This window comes from Vanessa tameamea, chromosome 27, assembly GCF_037043105.1.
Source record: "Vanessa tameamea isolate UH-Manoa-2023 chromosome 27, ilVanTame1 primary haplotype, whole genome shotgun sequence".
NCBI lineage: Eukaryota > Metazoa > Arthropoda > Insecta > Lepidoptera > Nymphalidae > Vanessa > Vanessa tameamea.
The window spans coordinates 3,107,839-3,132,285 of record NC_087335.1 but is presented as its reverse complement, the minus strand read 5'-3'; the positions used below and the strand labels follow the sequence as shown (position 1 = coordinate 3,132,285).

The 24,447-nt window shown below is 31.6% G+C and overlaps 1 protein-coding gene across 4 annotated transcripts in view; it reads right to left on the bottom strand.

The window, feature by feature from the left end:
* Window positions 1-24,447, bottom strand: part of LOC113391998 (calpain-A) — a 45,967-nt gene that overhangs the window by 9,039 nt on the left and 12,481 nt on the right. For 3 of the 4 annotated variants that reach the window (XM_064219371.1, XM_064219370.1, XM_026628188.2), the window contains exons 3-15: window positions 9,139-9,315; window positions 8,574-8,692; window positions 6,435-6,503; window positions 5,762-5,896; window positions 5,038-5,206; window positions 4,436-4,617; window positions 4,075-4,188; window positions 3,778-3,884; window positions 3,590-3,699; window positions 2,593-2,789; window positions 2,166-2,273; window positions 1,730-1,772; window positions 1,221-1,350 (exon numbers count right to left, since the gene is read on the bottom strand). In XM_064219371.1, coding sequence (XP_064075441.1) covers window positions 1,221-1,350; window positions 1,730-1,772; window positions 2,166-2,273; window positions 2,593-2,789; window positions 3,590-3,699; window positions 3,778-3,884; window positions 4,075-4,188; window positions 4,436-4,617; window positions 5,038-5,206; window positions 5,762-5,896; window positions 6,435-6,503; window positions 8,574-8,692; window positions 9,139-9,315 — 1,660 coding nt within the window. Of the gene's footprint in view, window positions 1-1,220; window positions 1,351-1,729; window positions 1,773-2,165; window positions 2,274-2,592; window positions 2,790-3,589; window positions 3,700-3,777; window positions 3,885-4,074; window positions 4,189-4,435; window positions 4,618-5,037; window positions 5,207-5,761; window positions 5,897-6,434; window positions 6,504-8,573; window positions 8,693-9,138; window positions 9,316-20,999; window positions 21,252-23,406; window positions 23,558-24,447 lie in introns of those variants that run through there. The other variant, XM_026628187.2, reaches the window with a different exon arrangement.

Here is a 24,447-nt window from a genome sequence, read left to right as displayed (position 1 = left end):
TGTCTCGTTTGTTTTAGTTCTTCGCGAATATATAAATAATCTAAGTATAATGGATATTATTCGTAACATATGATCGAAGCGGTTATTTAAGTAAATATCTTTGACTGTAAATATATAATCCGATACATTTCACTTGCAATGCGATAAAGTCTAAATTGTATGATTTTAAAACTATATATGAAATCAAATAAAAAAAAAAAAACATAAATAGCAAATTAAAATAACATTAATTGTACAATTTTGATAACCAAATCATCTATCGATATCTTTACTATAATAAATAATATAAAAAAATACAATAAATTCTTTACAGATAATAAAATTACAATTTAGCTGAAATAAAAATGAACACAGATAAAAAAAACTACGTTATTCTAAGTATATGTTATATTTACTTACATATTTTATTATCTTCGGACGGTTGCGAACGAAATAATTAAAAAAAAGCGGCATTAACGGTGGCACAGAAGCGTTATCACATTGAAAGCTCAAAATGGGCATTTTTGTAAATTAAAAAAAAAAACGAAACAGACAGTCAGGGAAAATTTATATTTTCCTTGACTGAATTTTTAAAGTAGCAATATTTATTAGTTATTAATTAACACATTATATTAAGTCACCTTAACAATATTTTAAATGTGAATACATTATAATAAATGTCAAATGTAAAATAATTAAAAAAAACATCACAATATCCATCATGATATGTAATATTGGCAGAATGTTTCAGACCTAGTGCTCATAAAGGCCATAATTAATTTAAAAAAAATTGTAATCTCTATTCCTATAATTCAAATATAGATTGTAAATGTATCATTTGTCTATAATGTAATTGTTTTAATCTAATTCATACAAAATGTAAATAAATTTTAGAAGAAAAAACTTTAATATTGTTTGGTATGATGCCATGGGGTTTTGTTGTGTGTCATGTTATTTTTTTTTATAAAGTAGGCTGACTGGCTAATGGGCTACCTGGTGGTAAGTAGCCCATAGACATTGGCGTTGTATGAAATTATACCCATTCCTTACATTGCTAATGCGTCACCAACCTTGGGAGTTAAGATGTTATGTCCCCTTTACCTGTATTTACGCTGGCTCACTCACCCCTCGAAACAGAACATTTTCATTTTTAAATTATTTATCCACATTTTGTAAGTATTAATTCGAAACAAATCACACTGTATATATGTCTGTAATAATGTGTGTATGTCAGTACTCACCCTCTCTCATAGCATAGTCGAGAATCTCCTTTAACTCTTGCCAGTCAACCTCCCCATCGGAGCCGGCCAAGCGGTTGAAGAAGTCACGAATTGGATCCGTTGGTTCGGGATTTGGTGTTATTTCTTTTACCTGAATGACCAGATCAATTTATTTATAAGACCATTTAGTTAATACGTATCGGCTGGACTCTATGAGGCTTCATTTGCGTAGAAAGGGTTAAGGGGTAGGGGAGGGGGGGGGGTAAGGTTTTAGTTGTTTTGGATTGTAACTGCGCTCGTAACTAGAAATAGATTAATACAGTTCTTATTGTCATCCATATTAATAAAATCATTTGTTTAGACAATCACACAGCAAAACATCGAACATGAGTTTTTTTTTATATTTATTTCAAGTAGTTACGCGGACTGGAAAATGGGCCAACTAATATAATTATTTTTTGATTACTTATTATTTAAAAGATAAGACTAATGTTTAAATGTAAATTATAAAGGTTTTTATTTCAACTCACCCTGTCATCAACGTCGCCCATACCGACTTCTTCGTCGTTTTCACTGAAAAAATTAACATCTTATTATAGATATTAAAAAACAAGTGTTTATATTCTAATGATATTAGAATGAAGAATACACAACTGGGCTGGTTATGAATAAAAGTATAATTTATATAAAAAAAAAGTAACTCCAGGCATTTTGTTTTCTTAGTTTAAATTTCGAATTTAAACCCTTTTTAATTGTTATTATTTTGCTTTTAAATTTGGTCCTCTGCAAAGAACCTTTGCTAGATGAAAGACGGCCGAACAAAATAAATACATTGGGACGAAAACAACTTTCAATTAAACGTTGCGATAATAATGTGCTATTCTACATTCAAAAAGTATTTAATGATTGACTTATGTGTTAATTTGAACTATATATTATATTAGTAAAATATATATATATACATACGCCATATTATTGCTTTTCTCTGAGAACACACGTAAGAGGAATTCTCCTTCTTCACTGGGCTCGAAGGTTGAAGGCACAATCACATACGAACCCGGCTCCAACTTGAAACTGTAACATGTTTATGGAAATATTTTTATTATAATTGTGTCTTTAACTCCTACACTAAGTTTATATTCCATTACAAAAGTAACTTAGATATAGTGTTGCTATACTAAAATAAAATAAAATGAATTAATTTAAAGCAATCCACTTATAAATATTCTAAGTAAAATCTACAACCACTTCGGAATAAAAGTACTCTGAGAGCCGACGAAAGAAACTCAACAGCTTGCTTACAATTATCAATATGAGAAAATTGCAAGGAGACAATTGTTTCACTCTCAAGTCACTAAACTCAAATAATTTTTATAATTAAATTTGCACTCACCGAGCACTGACTTCTCTAAGATTGATAAAGGCTTGAGAACGTCCAACTGAAGCATTGTACTTGAAGAAGTTTACATCTAGCGGCTTGGGGACATGTCCGTAATCAGGGAGACGGTAAACTGCAAAGCCTATAGTGAGACACTCCAGGCCCTGGTGACGTTGGGAACGACGGTTCTTCTGCATGAGAGCTACGATGATCTGGAACAAGTTATAAATATTAATGATGTAAATCAACTATTTCTTATTTAAGCTTGTTGGAATATGCATTATACTATACGTCTTCCTAATTGGAGTGGAGGAATTTTAACGAAATTGTCAGAGATTTCTAGTTCGATTTTGAATCAAACCTTTACACAAAAAAAAGATAAATGAGTGTCCATTACTACTATTGTTTTATATACTATGGTATGTATGTTAATATCGCAACAGGTGTTGAACTGTTTGACTGATCACCATGAATGCGGAAAAATTAATAATATGGTCTTTAGCAATGTAATACATTAGAAAACGAGATTTGAAGTAAAAACTTCAAATATCATTCATTCATAATTTTCTCCTTTCCTGTCACGGTATGTATTATTAATGGAGAACGTTTCTACACTTTCCGATTTGTACTAACTGGTCACTAGATGGCGCTACAGCATATCAACTCATGTACAGTTCAAGCGATCACGATGGCAAATATTTATACTAATATTATAAATGCGAAAGTAACTTTGTCTGCTTGTTTGTTGTTTTTTCACGGGCAAACCAAAAGACAAAGGCTATATATATACTTTTTATATATATTATATTATTTTTTTTATTAAACGAGAGCGAAGCCGCGACCAACAACTAGTTATATATACACCGACCTCCGTCAAAGTATGTAATATAAGTTTATAATCATTAACAAAACAGCATCAGTATACGAGACTGACTAACATTAAAGAATTTCTTATTAAATAAATATATGTTACAAATTTCTAGTTTAAATTCTGAGAAATATGAAAACTCACGGTACACTTATTTTCTTCATCATCTTCATCAGGGTCTTTTAAGGTGACGGTGTATTGTGGATTCTTCCAGAAGGACTCGAGGTAATTCCTGCAACCACCGGCCGTTACACCTGGAAATAATAGATTAAAATTAGAGCCATAGGGACATATGTTGAGAGTTTGTTATCTGTTACATTAACGATACATACCTCTGACCCATTCTCCCTCGAAGACAGACATCTCCCATTTCTTTGTACAGCCTTCGGGACACTCTTCAGGATCCAATGAATCAGGGTTCAAGTTACATATTTCTACTCTGTAATCAGTTTTATAAAGACATGAGAATAACGTAAGAAAAATCAACATTATATTATAACTACAGTAATAATATATATTTATTAATATTAATTTTTAACTTGATTAAAATAACAAAGAGAAAAACAATATTTTTCTAAATAAAAAATAAACAATTTAAAATTAAAAAATATTAAAAATATCAATCATACCTATCAAAGTGGCTGGCGAAATCCTTGAAAGCCATCCAGAACTCGCCGTCGTCGTCGAAAGTCAAGCCCAATTCCTCCTTTTCTGACTCTGGTATGAATCGCCATTCCGGAGACCTGGTAGAGAATTGTCGGTTAAGTTGTAGACCAAATTAAATTTGAAATATGTACTACTTAATACTAATAGGTGTACACAAACTTATGTGTATATAATATAATACTTCCTTTTAATGATATATTATCAAACCCTCAATAACAGTGGACAAAACAAATGAATCTTTAAATAATAGTTCGAAACTTTCAACACAAGGGTCTTCAGAGATACGACAGATATCGGTAATGGCGAATAGTCGCAGCGGCTCACTTGTCGCTCCAGGCGCCGTTCCACTCGGCCTCGTTCCCCCAGGGGTTGCGCAGGCGCAGCAGCGGGATCTTGCCGGCGCGGCCGGGCGTCTCGATGTCGACGTACTTGACGCGCGTCACGGAGTAGGCGTGGCCGCGGATGAGGCCGGCCGGCGTCTCCGCCTCCAGCACGTTGGGGTCCGGCTGTGCCGGGGGGCGACTTTAGTACGCGATCCTTTATATTTAGGTCACGGTCTACTTATGGCAGAGGGGAAAACGTTAGGATCATATTTGGAACTTTGAGACTCAGTAGACTTGATGCGCAGACGCAAAGTGCTCCTTGCAGCGAATACATAATTATATTTCTTTTTAATTATTCAAACTCGATGTCAGTCTCATTTGTTTTCAATCGAGATACTTCGAAGAGCTTTAATTTGATTATTTAATTATAATATAAACACATATCGAGACTATTCGATGTAATGTTAACAAAATATTGAAATTGAGCTCAAGGTAATACCGCTGTCAGTCTTCCCAGGACAGCCATGACATATTGTTGACACAGACAAGTCCACTTATAAACGCTGATCATATATAATAATTTATATTAATAAAAAATATTACCTCTATGCTGCAACCCATGAGCGAGTTCCTCTCATAGGCCTTCAAAAGTATGGTATAGAAGTTGGGAGGCAGTTCCGTCATTTCGTACATCTCAGTTACTCCGCCGGTGAAGTCTTCCATAGCTTCGCATGTTGAACCACCTTTTAGTGCCTCGTAGGAACCGTGTAATCTGAAAAAAATAATGGTTACAATAAGTACTGTACTCCCTCACATGGTGTTTCTTTAAGTTTAGGTATATTTAAATCTTGTGATATTTTTATCAAAGCATTTACCAACTGTAATATATATATCAAAGATTTGATCGAGAATGTCGTTTTTTTCTTTATTTTAAATTAACTTGTAAACACCCAAGTGTAAGTAGGCAGGGCTACTATTATAGACACTTATACATTATAGGGTTTGTGGTATTCAGCACAAATCTGTGTTAGTACAAATTACTTTTGTGGTAGAAAAACATAAAAATTATTTGTAGATATTGAAAAATTTACATTATTTTTATAATATTGAAAGTTTCGGTTCCGATTTAAAAATAAAAATTTATCACTAGAATTTAAATAATTTCAAAATTTTCCGGTCTGCTACTGTAAATTTTGACAGAAAAGCTTAGTAATTCTCTTGATCTATTCATGAAATCAGGAACTCAAGATCAAACTCAATATCTCGAAATCGTATAAGGTAGCATCTAGACCAACAAGGCAGTCTAAAGTATTTACATATTACTCACTTAGCATAAGCCTTCTCCAGCAAAGCACTCCAGAACTCGTTCCTCTCGGAGGAGTGCAGGAAAACGAGTTTCCCCCTGTAAGTGGGGAGACGATCATCTATGACGACGTCCACCCAACGACCGTACTGCCAGAACCTGGAACAAACATTATAATCGCACTATCAAACAAGAAAATAATCCTCAACCAGAAACCTAACAGTCATGGCATTTCTAAGAAGGGTTGACATTCTACATGACATTTACCATACGTCATATATAAAATTATTTATTTATTTATTATGTATAAAGCGCATTTAATATTTTCTACTAAGAACGAAATAAAACATAAGTTTTATTTTTTACGATATTAGTAGTTAAGTCGAATAGAGTTTTATTATAAACAAAATTATATTAATCAAGAACTGATTGTAATGCACAATACAGCAGAGCGATTAACGAAACGCATTGAATAGTTTGTTTTAAACAAGTATCTCGACTCATCTTGCCATTCGAATAGTGTTAATAGTGTTTAGTATTTTTTTAAGAATATGTGATTCATATTAATGAATTTAGTCATTTTTTTTTTAAACAAAATTATGATAAATGATTATTGGGCGTTTTACAATTCACATCAGACTACATAGCTGAGATTTTGAACAATATAAAATAATTGTAAACACAATTGTGTACTCACCGGAAATGAAAGATACCAGCATAGTCTTCATCAAAACTTTGATCATCGGGCACCACTTGGAAGAATAGTCTGAAAAAAGATTGAATATTTAATTATAAGTCTAACTTAAAAGATTTATTACCTTCGAAACCGCATGACTGATCACAGTGCAAATCAGCACACATATGGACGAAATTTTGTTTAAGTTCTTGTAATGACAATATAGCCAGACATCTTCGACTCTAACAATAGACCGATTCAGTGATACTTTTTATATCAAGGTCTTTTCGCGCTCTCTAAGAAATACTGACAATCCCTTCCACCCTCAATGCGTCAAAACTTTGGGTACTACGATGTTATGTCCTTTGCGTAATTACAACAATGTATTGCTATTTGGCGTGAGAATATGTGATGACCCTCGCATAAAGCCTGAACCAAGGAGTATAGTTTGAAAGGTTTTATAATTCTTCTTGTAATTATATCAAAATCAAAGTAACGCCATCTAGTGTGAATCAAAGCACACCTTTGTATTGAACGATATTATCTATTAATTATTTAAGTAATTATATTTTTAATCTGTGTCATTCTACAAAAGCTTTCATATAAGCTATTTAAAATAAAGTTAGTTCAATCATTGCTCGCCAACTATAACCTTGTTTTATTACGTTATTCTTTAGATAAATTATAATAATTCTCATGTTAATAACCGAGACTGCATATTATTACATACATTACATTAGCAGCCTGTAAATTTCCCACTGCTGGGCTAAGGCCTCTTCTCCCTTGAGGAGAAGGTTTGGAGCATATTCCACCACGCTGCTCCAATGCGATTGGTGGAATACACATGTGGCAGAATTTCGTTGAAATTAGACACATGCAGGTTTCCTCACGATGTTTTACTTCACCGCCGAGCACGAGATGAATTATAAACACAAATTAAGCACATGAAAATTCAGTGGTGCTTGCCTGGGTTTGAACCTAAAATCATCGGTTAAGATGCACGCGTTCTAACCACTGGGCAATCTCGGCTCTTTTTATATACTCATTATTGCATATTATTACAACATCTTATATATTAACAGCGTAAGCTGATTTTTGTCCCCTTGATTATGGGACGATAGCTGCACGTAGAAGATCGGTTATGGTCTCATCTCGAAGAGCTCTAGTCATAGATGTGCAGAAAATAAATATGTAAAGAGGATTCTTTATTGCAATTTACTAAATTGTTACGATGTAACAAATAATTAATTTTAAAGAGCGGAAAAAAGTTACTGGCCGGGTAGAGAGCGCCGCAATGGCTGTATAAAAAAAAAACAAATATAAAACGTGCGAACAGACGTCAGTTTACAATGATATTAAATCATAACAAAAACTGTCAGAGGTTTCGAAATTCCTAAGAATCTGTTGAATACTAATACTATTTGGACTGTGCTGTGCAGAAATGTACCAGCCCACAGTAGCACCAATAAAAGTTGTTCAGCTTAAAATAGAAAACCCATGTAATGAAATAACATTATAGTTATATACTATTAAAATAGTTTTTGCTTTTAAAACCTAATAAGTTTTTGTGGTGCTTCAGAGGGCTGATCCATACTAAATTGCTGCAAATCAGGCTGCAAATGACGCTCCAATTATTTTATTATCAGTCAATGTCATAATCTTGTTATCAGTTATGTGTATAGTATTTTTATTTAATACTGATATAGTTCAAAACAGTTGTTTGTTTGTGACCCATAAAACACGACCTTGGTCATGAAAAAAAAAAATTGTTATATATATTTTTATAAAGTTTCATAAACCATCGGAATTGGCACAGCCAAAAATACCATTGGCTTAACGTGTGCTTCGTGACAATGTAGTGTAATTTCTAGCAACTTCCAAACTCTTGACTGTTACTGAGACTTTTTCAAAAGAAAAACGTAAAACTTTTCTATTGGTCCGATCCTAGGGTTTGACCTTGGACCACGCAGAAGATATTCATTGTATTGAAAGACGGAAAGGTAGTGGAAGATATAAGAAAATATGGATGGATTACGTCAAAGATGATAGGAATAAAATAGATGTCACTTTGAAGGTGACAGCTTCAGATAACATATAGAAACAATTGAAAGGTAAAGGGAATTATAATATTATTATAATAAAATCTAAAACAATACTAACTTTCTATGCAACGTGAGGTTGGCGACAGCGGCCAGCAGCCAGCAGTCGCCGAGCTCTCCTTGCTGCACGTCGAAGCGACTGTAGCCCTCCACGAACAGTTGCGGATTTTCGCACATTTCCTGGGTCATAAAAATAATAATTAACAAGACGATTCCCATGCGAATAATAGAATATGATGGATCTGGTGCCCGTGACCTTGTGACGTCGCAGCTGTTTTAAATTTATATTAAAATGAATTAAATTGAAAATCAATGATTTGGTAATACTTTGTAAAAAAGTTAAAATTTTAAGTGGTATATTAATTTTATTTTCGTTTCGTACATTTTAAACATATAGAGTACTTTATGAAGAAATCAAATATTTAGTCTCTCTTTAAAAACCGAGCCAAAAAAATTGCCTAGACTTCCAACCAGGAACTTTAAATTAATAATTACATTAGGCCGAAAAAAGTTACCCTATTTTAAACTTAATCATGTAAAAAAACATTAAAATCGGTTGCATATGGCGTACAGGTTGAAAAAAAACACTGAATAAGCAGTCGTAGCAATAATATAACAGGGCTCACCCCAGGTCGAAGCCATGTCAGTGGTCTATCCAATCGTTCCTTGTAGTACAAACTGCGGTCTATCGCTGGAAACTCCGGATCTTCAAATAATCTACCATCGGCCAAACAACGAGACCTGATTTCTTTGAAGTCTTGGTACGTTGCAGGGCCAAATGAAGATGGACGAGTTTCACCCAGCTGGAAATAAAAAAAATATTATAAATTATACCTATTTAATAATTATGAAGTGTATTGTAACCTTTTTAGTTGATATTTCTTGGCATAAAGGTAATCTTTATCTATATTATTACATTAATGGTTATTTTTACGATAAGTGTTGTAAAAACCCTGCTAAATCCTAAATACCGGTATTTGGGCTGCTATCGGGAATTTCATGTCAGTAAAATATTGATTAGAATTTGACCTTGCATCTGCAGTGTTATAAGTTAGCAGCTAAACCAATACTTTTACAGATAATACCGCTATTGAGTTTGAATCAATCATCTCCAGTTTATTTTATATATTATTATATATTTATATTATATACATTAAAAATTGAAACCGATCATGAAGTTCAAGCGAGAAAATCAATCAGTTTTTAGGTCACTTTACCTCAAAATAACAAAACCTGGGAACAAATTGGCATTTTTTGTTATATCGTACGTAGTACAGAAGAGAAATGAAAACATTTAAATTAAAATATATATATATATATATATATATATATATACGATGAAGTTTCCGCGATAAAGTAATACAACAAAATTTAATACAATTTTGCTTTCACGTGTAGCTTTATCCATATCAAATTATTTGAATTAATAATTAACTATAAATTCTTATCAATAATGGACGTTAGATTATAATTTACTGATATTTTAATTTAGAAATGAGATTTATCGTTCTTTAAGTAACGAGTTTAAGTGAGGTTTAGACATAAGCATAGTGGTCTAGAGAATAACACGGGCTCCTTTTATCAAAAAAGATTAAGGGAATACTCCGATAAATTAAATATAATATCACTTTTAGGGGCGCCTTAAGGCTTTATAAACGATGTGGAGAGTGCGTATAGTTAAATACTGATTTCTCTCTTTATAGCAATACTGATTTGACATTCGTGAGAAGAACACAGCATTGTTTTAAATAATCAAACCCTTATTTGCGTTTTATAACGCCAAGAAAAATAAATGGAACTTTGTAAATGTATTTAGACCTGAATGGTACGTAATTTTGTTGATGATCAAAATTTGACAAACCCAGAAAAGACGATCGCCTGTCGGCATGAACATTTGACTTCCATTATAATGATCTGGTAGTTTTAGCTTATTAACTTTATTTTGCACTATTAAAGATAATCTTTTTAGGGGCGATTTTTTTGTATCTTCATTCGTGTGACTGATTGCAACGACAGAAGATGACAGATTTTGTTCTTTGAGATATGTTCTGTTACCGACATTCTTATTTTCTACTGAACCTATGTATTGCTTAGTTATATCACTTTCTATATCTGATCTCTCTGATGGTCTGACTTTAGCTTTTTTAATATCAGTGATCAATCTTGTGAGATAACTTTTACTATTTGCTGAATCTTTAGCTTTCAGTGATTCATCTTTGTTAGTCGATATTCCTTTAGATTCTGCTGTTTCTATATAAAATGATTTTTCTTTCCATATTGGCACTGTATTCGCAAATGTGGGACTTGAAAAAGCAGTTGTTACTTTAACATCTTCTCTATTTAACTTAATAAATTCTTCTTCAGTTGCTTTAACCATTTCGACGGGCGCACGCGTTTAAATTATTGTATGTACTGATTGCTTCTTTGTTGTAATTATATATAATCATTAATGTACTTTTGGAATACTGGATCAAGGATTATTATCAGTAAAAACCTACGAATAATTACAGCAATTTCAAAGATGGTCAGTTAACGTTCATTATGTGAGACTAATGCCTCTATTTTCTGTCCTTGACTGTAACCATGTATTGATTTTCACCACGACATATCTATTTGAAACTCCGTGGGAGAAATTGTACTATTTTTTACAATCACATTAAATATTCAAAATACCACATAAATGAATGCACTTTTTTCTCTAACATATTTATCGACATTACACATTTATTTTTTAAATTAATAAAATTTATTACACCAAACGTGTACGCTTGATATTAACTCGATAAGGGAAAAAATGGATTGACCATTCGCGACTAACTGAAACAATTGACTGGCAAGATAATGGTCGATTACACTCTTTTTAAATTAAAATTGTATACATGTATGCGTTGATATAACGTTCGTTCGATCCCGTAGAGAATTTCACGTATAAAGTTTGTCATACAACAAAAGCTACTAAACCACCAATAATTTTTATCATTCATAATTTTATTTAGTTTATTGATGATTCGTTTATGAGTGACCCATTACTTTGCAATTGAAGATATTAAACTAAAAATGTACGAACTATGATAACTTTGACAGGAGAATAAATAATTAAATATAAATTAATAAGCATTTACACATCAGCTGGTTTTAATTTAAAAAAAAAGCCGTTCAGGCAACATTACAAAACGGAACTCTACTAATATAGGATAGCATTTACTCCATAGTCATAAATATTTGATAACTAATATGAGTAATGTGTAGATAAATGAAATTTTATATAATATCATACGAAAATATTTTACACAAAAAGGAAATCATAGCATATATATTTTTCGATATATTCTTGGAATGAATTATTCACTGGTGTGCAGTTCAATTCATTTTTATTTTGTTTAAAATATATTTATAAAAAAAAAGTACATTCACATAAATATTATCTATCTTAATCTATTTTTTTGAGAATTGATGCTTAATCTTCCCTTATTTTTTAATTTTAATCGTATTCTAATAAGATATATGTATGATACGAATAATTTCTGGAAATTAACCCTTAGCTTCGTGAGCATTGCTCTCACTAGCTAGAATCAAGTATGTATGTGGAATATATATATATTTAAAAATGATTCAATTAATAAGTTCAATTACATGTAGAAAATATTAGCGTAAATTATTGAATATTTAGCTTTGTTGAATAGATGAAACAAAAAAGTCTCAAAGGTATACCTCGTAGTACTCCCCTGTCACAAAGGTGTGGTACAAACTAATACGGTCATTCCATCACACAAGTACCTCGACGGTCCGATAAAAATAATTAACACAAACGATGTCGTCAAAAATCTAATTTACTTAACAGTAAATGTGTTTAGTCGTGTGATACACGTTCAAAGAGAAAGGGTCACAGAACACATACTCTAATATATAATAGTAAAACGAATACTAAAGGTGCGTTTAAGATACATTTAAAGAATTGAACGTAATATTTTCAAACAAAACGTGAGTATTCTTTTGTTTTTGGAGATTTATGGATGTTTTTTCTGAAAGACAACTGTTCATATTGTTTAGCTAGATTATAGTTTGCTTAACTTATTACCAAAACAGCAGTGTTTATTTGTGTGATATACTTATGAACTGTTATCTTTGTGATTAATCAACGTTTTATGTTTATTAATGTCTAGAACGTATTTTTTGTTTTAATATACCTAAAGTCGACTATATAATGTTGATGATCGAGTTATTTTTATTTACTTTTACAACATACAGATTTTCTGCAAGCTCACACACACAGTCATACAAATATGTTAACTGTTAGTACAAGTTAACTATATTTAATATCAGTGTGAATTATTATTGTTGTGGCACGTGTGTTTCACTTATTTACTGAGTAAATATACATTTTTACGAGGGGTACATTGTATTTTGCCATTGATATTTATAACATACAGGCAGACTATTTACCAATTAAATGCATGTATTAATACATCTTTTGAAAAAGAATGTATTAATTGATAAAATAACAAACAAAATATGCGAGAAATCTCTTTTTCAAAAATAAGGACTTTTTTTACAATGAAAAGTAAAAGTAGGTTTAATATAGCGTAGCGTGGAGTTAATGCTTGTTGACTTCCAGGCAGGAGACATAACATACATATATAATCGTATTTAACTAACATGACTGTATTTTTAGATGTTGAAAAAGACTAACTACTGAGTTTCTTGCCGGTTCTTCTCGGTAGATTCTACATTCCGCACCGGTGGTAGCTTTACTTTAAATAGTTTGTTAAATGACGATTTAAAAGTGCTTGTAAAAGCCTACTTGAATAAAGTTTTGTATGTGATACGCACCGGTGCTAAATGCACATGAATATCCACTAAAAAAACTAACGACACGCACTCCGTTTTTCAACTTGATTTGGGCTTGAGCATATAAATTGAAATTCAAAAATCAAAATTAGCGTTATAATTTTGACACATAAGATATTTTACAGATCTGTTTGCAAAAGTGAGACTTGCGAGTGAAATATTTTTCGCTCTTTAGTATCTTATATGCGTTGATTACAAGTTTTCTAGAAATAAATTTCAAAGATTTATTGTTACCGTACCGACAGTTCCAGTTTGCGCTTAGTGTATTTATTAAGTAAATAAATTGACATTACTTAAACAAAACCAAGGTATTACATATCGACATGGTTCATTTTTATTTAAAACGTCCTTTAGCCAAGCCTTCATAGATATTGGATAAGATTAAAACAATTCCCATTGTTAAGTATTTATATACATAGGTATGTATCTGATGACTAACCGAATGCCGATAAGAAATAATATGCGAAAGTGTGTAAGTTTATTCATTTCAATTTCACGACTAACTACGGAACCGATCAACATGAAATTTTGCAAACAGGTAGTCACTCCTCGTCCCCACCACAATTTAGCGAAGCCACGAGGCGCAACTAGTTATTTATATATCTGTTTACTTTGGACGTATTATCATTGGTGATCAAAAATGTAAGGGACTGTATTATACAGGCTGTCTAACTTTTGTACTGTAAAAATACCCTTTTATTTTATTTGTAAAGGTCACATATACACTAATGTTATTAGCCTGGGTTTGGTTTAAAGTTGTCTGAAAAATAATTATCAGTAAAAAATATCATTTCGCTAGAGGTAATCGAAAGAGCTTGTCTACTGAAAGGATATTATGATTGTGAAAACAAAGTGGCTATCAGGTTTTATACTTGTTTTAGTGAAGACATAATACTTTCTGCATTTGGCTTGGCAAATTAAAAGATACAATTTAACAGGTGGATTTACGTTATTGACCTCGCTCAATAGGCGTTACCGTTGAACATGCCCGGCCAGTGTAACTACAGGCACAAGGGACATAACATCTTAGTTTCCAAGGTGGCGCATTGGCTATGTAAGGAATGGCTAATATTTCTTACAGGGCCATTGTCTATGGGCGGTAGTGACCACTTACCATCAGGTGGCCCATATGCTCGTCCGCCAACCTATAAAATAAAAAAATAAAAATGCTGATGTTAATAAAAAAATATTGTAATAAATAGCTTAGAGCAAAAAAAAAAAAATTAATCAGAAAAGTTTTGAAACGAAATAAATGTTGTAAATTATAATTATGACATATATATTTTTTTAAGTTTTTTCGATAACGATAACCAAGTAGAGCCGAGATGGCCCAGTGGTTAGAACGCGTGCATCTTAACCGATGATTTCGGGTTCAAACCCAGGCAGGCACCACTGAATTTTCATGTGCTTAATTTGTGTTTATAATTCATCTCGTGCTCGGCGGTGAAGGAAAACATCGTCAGGAAACCTGCATGTGTCTAATTTCAAAGAAATTCTGCCACATGTGTATTCCACCAACCCGCATTGGAGCAGCGTGGTGGAATATGCTCCATACCTTCTCCTCAACGGGAGAGGAGGCCTTAGCCTTAACCAAGTAAAAAGGCTTTAAAGCAACGCAAATACGGTCACTTTGCCCCACGACTTAAAACTCTTACGCATTGGAATATCAACTTCGAAACCCTACTTCGATCTTTTGGATAAGATCTGTAGCTGTTCTCCTAAGTTGAATACCTACTGATACCTCCATAAATATAAGTTTATTCGAGCTACGAGTTTGATGATTTAAATAAACATCGTACTTCCCTGTCTAGACTTACGCTGGCTGTCGTAAAGTGTGAACGAAGGGGGTCCAATGTCTAGACAGCTAACGACCTCATGTATCTAATGTTATATGGAATTGGTCTAAAGCATTTGAACAAGTTTTACTACGTCACACAATTAAAATATTTAAAGAATATCATGATATTTTATATTTTTAAGCAATTCATGAATAAAAGAACATTCTTGCCCCTTGAGGACGTCTATGCTTAAGTTGTCATGATGTTTGGATACCAAAATTTGGAGCAAATCTGTCTTAAGGTCAGGCTCCACTAGGTTATGATGATTTATCGTTATCCAAATGAAGATAAAAAAATATTTTAAATATAATATGACCGTGTTGTAAAGGAATCCAACCCACGACACTCAAAAAAGTTGTTAAGTATTAAAAGAGATAGCCATTTTATATTGAATGTAACTCTGTTAAATAATGTAATGCATTTAATTTTAAAGATATTTCAATATTGGTATATAATCTGCAAACAGGATTGGTAAGAATTTCATTCTTGGTGGTGGGCGTTGTGCAAGACCGTCTGGGCAGGTCCCACCACTCATCCGATAACCTACGGCCAAACAGGAACGGTGAGTTGGTCAATGTAACTACAGGCACAAGGGATTTAATAACTTACTTCCCAAGATTTGTGGCGATGTAAGGAATGATTAATATTTCTTAAGGCGCCAATGTGTATAAGTGGTGGTGTCTGCTTACCACCAGGTGGCATATTTGCGTTCTATTTTATATTCTATCCTATCCACATAATACATTTTTTTGTAAAATATTCAAATTTGCGATATGAAATAACTTTAACACAGACAAATAAATTTACCAAATATGAATTATTGACTAAAATATATAATCACATATAAATTTACACTGAATTCGAGTCAGGGTAACCGAAAATGGTTTATTCATTCAAACATCTGGTTAGATCAATCGTAGAGAGACCAGTTGGCGGGCGTAATTAAAGAATATATTTAGCAATGTAAGCGTAAACATTACGGTGAGTTCCTATGCCCATCATTTTGCAACTTGATAGATTGTTTTATAAATAGTACAGGCCTGGAAAAATGCGACGAATTATATAGAAAATTCCGATATTGAGCTAAGATGTTAAAACAAGTGAATCTTAACTATAGCGATGATGATGGGTTCAATACCTAGACTAGAATTTGTGTTTACAATTCATCTCGAGTCGGATGTAAAGCTGCCAAATTAACATATATTTACAAACACATTGGAGCACCATGTTGGAATAAGTTACAAAAAATGTATCCTCTACAAGAGAGCAGACCTTAGCCCCGTTATGTTTAGCAGATAGGAATAATAACTTTAAGGTAAATCAAATTTAATATACATCATAGTTTTACCAGGACGGAGATTTCTACAAACAGCTTATATTTTAGTTACTACTGTTATAGCAGACTTTCCTTGCTTGTCAAGGACTTTATCAAAGCACATTTCAGTTTCCTCTATTATATAATTATGATTCGTAAATTAATGACGTCTTAGGGTAAAAACTTAGTACATAAAAAAAATGAATTATTTTATGAACCGGTGGTAGCATTTGACAATCAATAAGTAATCCTTATGCTTCTATGTATATTGAGTAAAATAATTTCATTTGATTTGAATCAATCCCAATAACGATATCCCCATGTAAGATGAGACGCTAATTCAATCCATTTCATGGATATTTGGACCCCTCGTATGTCACTAATTAATTGTAGATTTTTTTTTAACTTTCGCCCAAATAACATCTACTTTTATAAACTGTGATTTCTACTGTCTTACGAGGTGCAAAAGTCTGCCTTTAACACCAAATTATCAGCACTACGTGATATATTTTAAGTTGTAATGTGCTCTACATGACTATTTTTGTCATATTTGTGCAAAGGCTATATTGTTAGACACACAAGCTGAGCGATTACTTTTTGATAGATGCTCCTTAAACGAGTGGGTATTGTTAGTGGTACCTGGGTAGGATAAACAGTCATTTATCACTTATTATTCTACATACACACCTTAAAACAATATTTTTTATACTATAATACGTTGGTTTGTAGGGTATAATTACATATATGATGGATATAACAACTAATTTCCTTGGCTAGAAGCGCATTGGCTTCTAAAAGTAACACAATTTAAGTCCGAATTAAAACTCCTATACATATTGTATTATCAAATACTACATCGTTTTTAAAATATTTTCAATGTATAGAAACAGTATATTTTATATGTAAATTATAATGACGATTTCATACATAAAAACACGCTGGTAATACACCAGAAATATTGCAGTAGGTTCGAAGAAACTACTGACAATCAGTTTGGAAGTGTTAACATAGGAATAAGCTTAAGTAGCAAGCTTGAAGCCTGACCACTAGTTCTCTATAAATGATTGTCTAGTAAAGCGTCAAGTGATAAAACCATTCTTTAAAACCTGGCACCTCGTCAAAAGTGTATTTCTGGTAATAACTAACGTGTCTAGAAAATAAAATAGTTCAGTAAGTAAGTAATTAAGCCGATGGCGACGAATCTGATGCATAAACTCAGTATTTTGTTATTCTACGAGAATTTAAATACCAATAACTTAGAATTATTGTATTTTGTAAAAATAGGTCATGTATTTGACGATGTCATGTTTGTCATCATAAAACAACTATTTTTCTTTTATTATCCGTTCTTTAAATGTCATTGTACGTGAACAGATATACCAACCAATTTGCATTTTAAATGAGAACTGATTTGCGAAAACATATTATTAACATATTCGAAGTTATTTAGTGGTTCGCTACAATGAGCATCGATTTTTGTCTAATGATTAAAGTAACGGCCGCGACTCCGTCTAGTGAAAAAAAAATTATCTAAGAGATTGGTCAGATAATTTTTAAGTTTACTTTCATTGGCAACGTTTCAATTTACTTTATTTTGTACTGCAACGACTATGACCCTTAATCCTCTCGATTGTTCGAGACCTATTTTATGGTCATTGATGTCAGCCGAAGTTAATATCACGTATTTAGTATTTGGATTTATAGACCAGTTTATAAAATTTAACGATTGTTAAATCCCAAGATTTCGTTATTACTAAATTTCTTGAGTTCATCTGCATTTAATAAACTGTAATTTCGAATTGGTGACGACCTAAGAGTTTCGTAAAAACCTATTTGAATACAAATTAGCCCGTTCAAAGTACATACTTTAAATCGTCTTTTATGAGAGTTATTAAACGTTACAAACAGCCTATATATGTCCCATTACTGGGCTTCATCTCCCTTGAGGAGTATGTTTGGAGCTAATTCTAACAGGCTGCTCCAATGCGGGTTGGTGGATACAAATGTCTAGGAATTTTATTGAAATTATGCACCTGAAGGTTTCCTTTGCCGCCAAGCACGCTATGGATTATAAACAAAAAATATACATATACGAATTCAGTGGTGATGGCCCGGGCTTAAAACCATGAACATCGGTTAAGATTCATGCGTTTTAACCCCTTGGCCACCTGGGCTCGTGTACTGGTGTAAGTCACGTGTACGAATAGAGCTACACATAGATTAGGTTTATACACGGATATGCAAGTGTAGGATAGTCTTTCAGAGCTCCCAATTGAGCAATTGCTAGAATTGTTCAGCCAAGGTCTAATTACGTATTATATGATCATCTTAATAGCTTCCTTTCGTATAATTGAAGCTTATCTGTGACATAAAATGTATGTTGCTTTTTTAAATTTATATTGAAGGCTAAGAAGCAAAACCTTAAGTTTATCGATGATTTTCTTCTGGACGATTACGATCAAGTTTGCTCTTAATGGAGCCTACCCATTCAAACAAACAATAATAGTGCTTAAGCGTGTGCACAGACATAATTGCTCTGTTTTGCTTTACTTTCATGATTCAAAACAATTGGGAGACAGCTGTACGCTTTGCGTTGCTAGAGAGTATAGACAATAGCGATTCAAATAGCTTCACTAGAAAGCTGCAGTTTTAATAGGTTCGACTTCGGAAATTATATTTTACTATGAAAAAAACAAGTAACTGAAAAACTAATCTATTCCAATAAATATTATCTTGAATTGAGTTACACAATTGCGATTATTATTATATACCATAAAATCTATTATTCACAAACCAGTGGAAAATCTCTTTACATTATAACAAAATATTAAAAGAATTGTACTTAAAATACATTTAGTTATTAAATATTTTTTAAAACATATGAATATTCTTGACTATCATCTTTAATAATTTAAGGACTCAGAAAAGTAGATATTACCATTAATTAAAAACGTATTCACGAACCGAATAAGACGTCACAGCCTAAAATTTTCGGTATGGGACACACTCAATTATTTTAGCGCGTACGTTTTAATTATAAACGTGAAGTTACTATGCCTTGTCATTCTCTGAAATATCGTACGAAAACAAAGTTAGTAAAACTACATAAGGCAGAGAGAGTACCAGTAATACGTTTAAGATTAAAAATCGAAATGTTCGTCATACGAGTGGCCTCTCTATAAGCAATTTTAACTAATGTTATATTAATTTTAATGTCTATTTACCACCGGACACGTAGTGGGTACTTTTTTCCATCAATTAAATAAAAAATATATCAGGCATTGGAACCCCAATAATTGTATGACTGTTTACAGGTATTTATAGCTATATTATATATGTCATAGTACATTTCCTCAACACATATAGAAGGCCATGGATGAGTCACAGTCGTTTCCTTGGCTTCACATATTAGCAGAGCTGATAAAATTATCTAGCTTCAATAAAACCTATGTGCATTTTAATTGTATTTAATGCAATTCACTAATGTTGTAACAAGTCGTATTTAATGCAGTTGTTTGAGTGTTTGAGTCGAACCTTTTTAAATAACCTATTGTTTTAAATAAATAGTTTTTATACGAAATTCAGTCAATAAACTGCGTGGGTGTACTTATTTAATACGTGTTCATCCAATGCCATCTAGTTGAGATCATTGAGGTATTTGAACTAGACATAATTAAGCATTTAGGATTTCGTAATTATCGAATAATTTTACTAAATAAAAAAAATATTTTTTGTAAAAATTACATTATATCAATACAGTTAATTTTATAAGCTTATTGATATTTCTTTATAGTGTTTCTAAGATTCTTAAAAAAAATATGATTAATACTCATAATAATAATACGGATATACCATCAAAGATATTATTACACATTTATTAGAAGTTTAATAAAAACATACAAGGTTTTTGTATTTAAACTTATATATATATATGCGTAAACAAAGTATTTGCTAATTGACTTGAAGTCACAGTTTTTATCACCGGTTCGGAAAGTCACAGCTCACTAACTACTAATTAATACTCATTTCAACACTAAAAATTTAATTATTACATAATATGCCGAACTTGGTCGTAGGGATTTCTGTAAGCCCATCTGGGTAAGGTACCACTACTCAGATATTCTACCGCCAAACAGCAGTACTTATTTTTGTTGTGATCCGGTTTGCAGGATGAGTGAGCCAGTTAAGCTAACTGATGCTGGTGAATTGGCAATGTAAGGAATGGTTAATATTTCAGATATCAGAAGTAAAATTAAAATGGATATAAGTAGTTAATTGGAATAGTATTGTGTTATAAATAAAGATACATATATTCAAGGACTGTTTGTAGTGCATAATATTGCAGAAATATTCGCGAATCGCATGGAGTAGGTAAATCTAAGGGTTGTTGATGCTCTTAGACAATTCTTAATAAGAGTAATATATAGTCGGGGTGTTAAGTGTGAAAGACCTTTAAGTATATTCAAAATGAATTATGAATACTCACCACTTTATAATTCTTAATACTCGGAAGCACTCTCTTATGTTCGACCTCCTTCTTTTGGATAACTTCATTAATGATATTCCCTATGGCCTGGGCACCATAATTTAGTAACGCTTGCCCCCCCTGATTCAAAAGCTGCCGGCCGGCGCCTTGTAAAAGGCCGCCAAAACCCATGCCGCCATTTTGCCCCGCCATGACGTCACACTCACTATTACACTACACTGTTCACACTTCGCTATGACATTTTGAAAACGACTGCCGGAAAATACGAAATTAAAATTACTGTGGCAATATCGCTCTAATACCGTACTTATTAAATTATATTAAATATAAATGCACATTGTCATGAATGTCCATAGTAGTATAAAAATATTGATAAATGCATATAAGACGAGTAATTTTAATAATTAAATGTAATTTAATGTCATTTAAATGCAAGTAAATTAAGGTTTTTTTATTTTAAATAATCCATGTCAATATGCAGAAATATAAGGTCAATAATAGTAAACTACAAACTGATTTAAGCATGCACATACAATGTATAACAAATAAAAATTCAATTAAATGTCATATACATTCTCAACCACTTAAATGCATATAATTTTTATAAAATCAGACATGTTCCTAAACTGCTAATAATAACCCTGATACCAAATTCAATCTATATAATCTAGAATATTCGAAATACTGTTTTATGCAATAGAAATTCACGACTTTTTGATGAAACTATTTTATTAACAAAACACATTAATCCTTGACAATGCACACAACATACTGAATCTGTAGGAAGCTGTTCAGATAACTACACTATTGTGTAATGACATCATTGTGCCAAGGTATGTTAATTGATGAACAACATTTTTTACATATTTATCATGTATTTGCTTTTTTTTAATGAGATATGACCCTAAGGTATAATTTGAGTTGAGGTTTCATGTTAAATATTTTTGCTTCATTGTATTTTTTAATAAAGAAAGCAAAATAAAGCTATTTAATAATATGATATGAGATATAGTCTTGCCATTCTTGTATTTTTTTTTTAATAATTATTTTGGCGTTATCATAAACTGTTAATTAAGTCAGTGAATTAAAATTTCTTATCAGTAAAAGAACCCTATCACATTTCCCTTTGATGGGGGCTGTATTAGAGGATAATTGTAAAATATAGCAATTGAAGTAAATTTTAATGCCATTTATTAATATGTCATTTGTATTGGACTATTTATAAAAGCTTAGCTTATTTCCTTTAGGTTATTTATGATAGTACAATCTTAAAAGAATACATTTCAAATTTAAACATAGCTTTAGGCATTAAAATTGTATTTGTTAATAATTATATTTTTTTACAGAACAAGCTGTCAAATTATATAACAGATGGTATTCTGGACTTTTTTTTATTATAATTATGTCCGGGCATATGACTATCTACAGGACTTATTCTATTTACCGCAAACAACAAAAACTTTTTTCAAGTTTTTATTTGGATACCAAGATTTATCTGCTAAAACCTAATGTGGCCTAATTGAAAAATGTATGTGTTTATCGCTTTACTCTTGGGAGTATAAAAAGCTGATTGATGGACTTTGTTATTAATAATAATAATCACATGTTGAAGTAAAAAGTTTAATGAACATAATAATTGTGATTATAAATACTTATTTATATTTAGATAAAAAATTTCAATTATGTCTCTATTTATTATTTTGATTGAATTCTCTCTTAAGTATATGTAATTGATTTGAGGAGATAAAAAAAAGTATTTACCGATTTATTGTATTCAGACCAATGCTACAGAACAGAAACATGATAAAATCATTCAAAAGAAGAGAGAAACTCTGCACAGTATTTTAATTAATATATATATTAGTGACAATAAAAACATGCATTTACTCAACCATAAAAGTAAATTTTTATATAAATTAGTCAAAAACAGTTATCTTTAGGATCTTCCGTCCTACTCTTTAGAGAAAACTTACAAGTTTTTAATCTGAGATTATTTTAGAACAAATTACTGTTCTAATTTTAAATTGGTGCAGTAACATGCACGGCACGGGTGGAGTCAGAAAGGTAAAAATTATTAGCAGTTTGTTATTATGTAGGTCATAGTATAGAACACGTTTAGCCTACATTCGAAATTAATGTTTTATGTTCTAACAACACATAAGGTTTTTAAAACTACACAATTTTAATTGTAGTTAGACCACAAGTGAGGTCATATAACGATAATAGGATCAAAAATATATACGATGAATGGTAAAACTCATTAACGACGCTGTTTCTCACTCTACAATTATATGCTTATTAAATACACAGTACACAAGAGATATTGCCACGGATTCTACACATATAAGAACTAAAAAGTGGTTTATTTTAATTAAAATCACTATAAATATTTGTAACACAAACGTACCCAAAAAATTCTCACGAAAATTGACAACATACAATTCGTCCAATAAGAAAACGCGGTTACGACTACGAGATCGTATGAAATGTCATGACCTACTGAACACGGATGGACTATAGACTGAGATTCTTGCCAACAGAGAAATGACGTAAGACATTTCGTTCATTGATTTATTCTATTAAGACTAATTTTACTATGTTATAGATACTACATATTTTTGCACTGTTTAGGTATATTCTAATTCAATTACTTTAATCAAGCGCAACATTAAATACAATGGAAGTATATTTTTCAATAATATTTAGTTATCTAGCAACACTTTTATTAACCTTGAAATACATTGACAATGAAAAATTTAAAACTACATAATATATCAATAACCTGTTATAGTAATTCTATGCATATGGAACAATTATAATCTTATAAATGGCAATAAATAGACGTAGATAGCTTCTAGTATATATAAGTAGTTGATGTCTGGGAATTTAAGTAATATTTATCTCTTTTGATGATTTATTTTATTTATAATTTTCTCCGTGTCCTTCCCAAGGGGTGATCTCTGGGCATACTCAAGATTTTTAGAGATTAAATTAATGTGTGATGTGCTTAATAGTTATCTTGCAGAAAGTGAAAATGATGCAGACGTCATAAAGACTCAGAAGTTAGTTAGGAAGATCACCTCCGTTGTTTATTCCAATCAATGAATCTGTAGAGATAATCAATTTATTTCATGCGATTTGAGCAAATTGTTTGTTAAAATTATTATTATACGTTTAATATTGGTAGGATTTTAATTTTGAGAAGGATTAATACTGTCTGTCAAATAATTTGAACTAAAATGACTGTTTGCGGTCGAACGTTAGTGAGCGTTAATAAGCTGTGTTACCATTCAAAAGGAAAAATGCCCAAATATCCAATTTCAAATGGTGTTATCGCGTTAATGATAAACAACACAAAATCCATATTGATTTACATTAACATACATTAACAGCCTGTAAATTACATATTAAATTACGATATGTTACACGTACTTATAGAATGAAAATT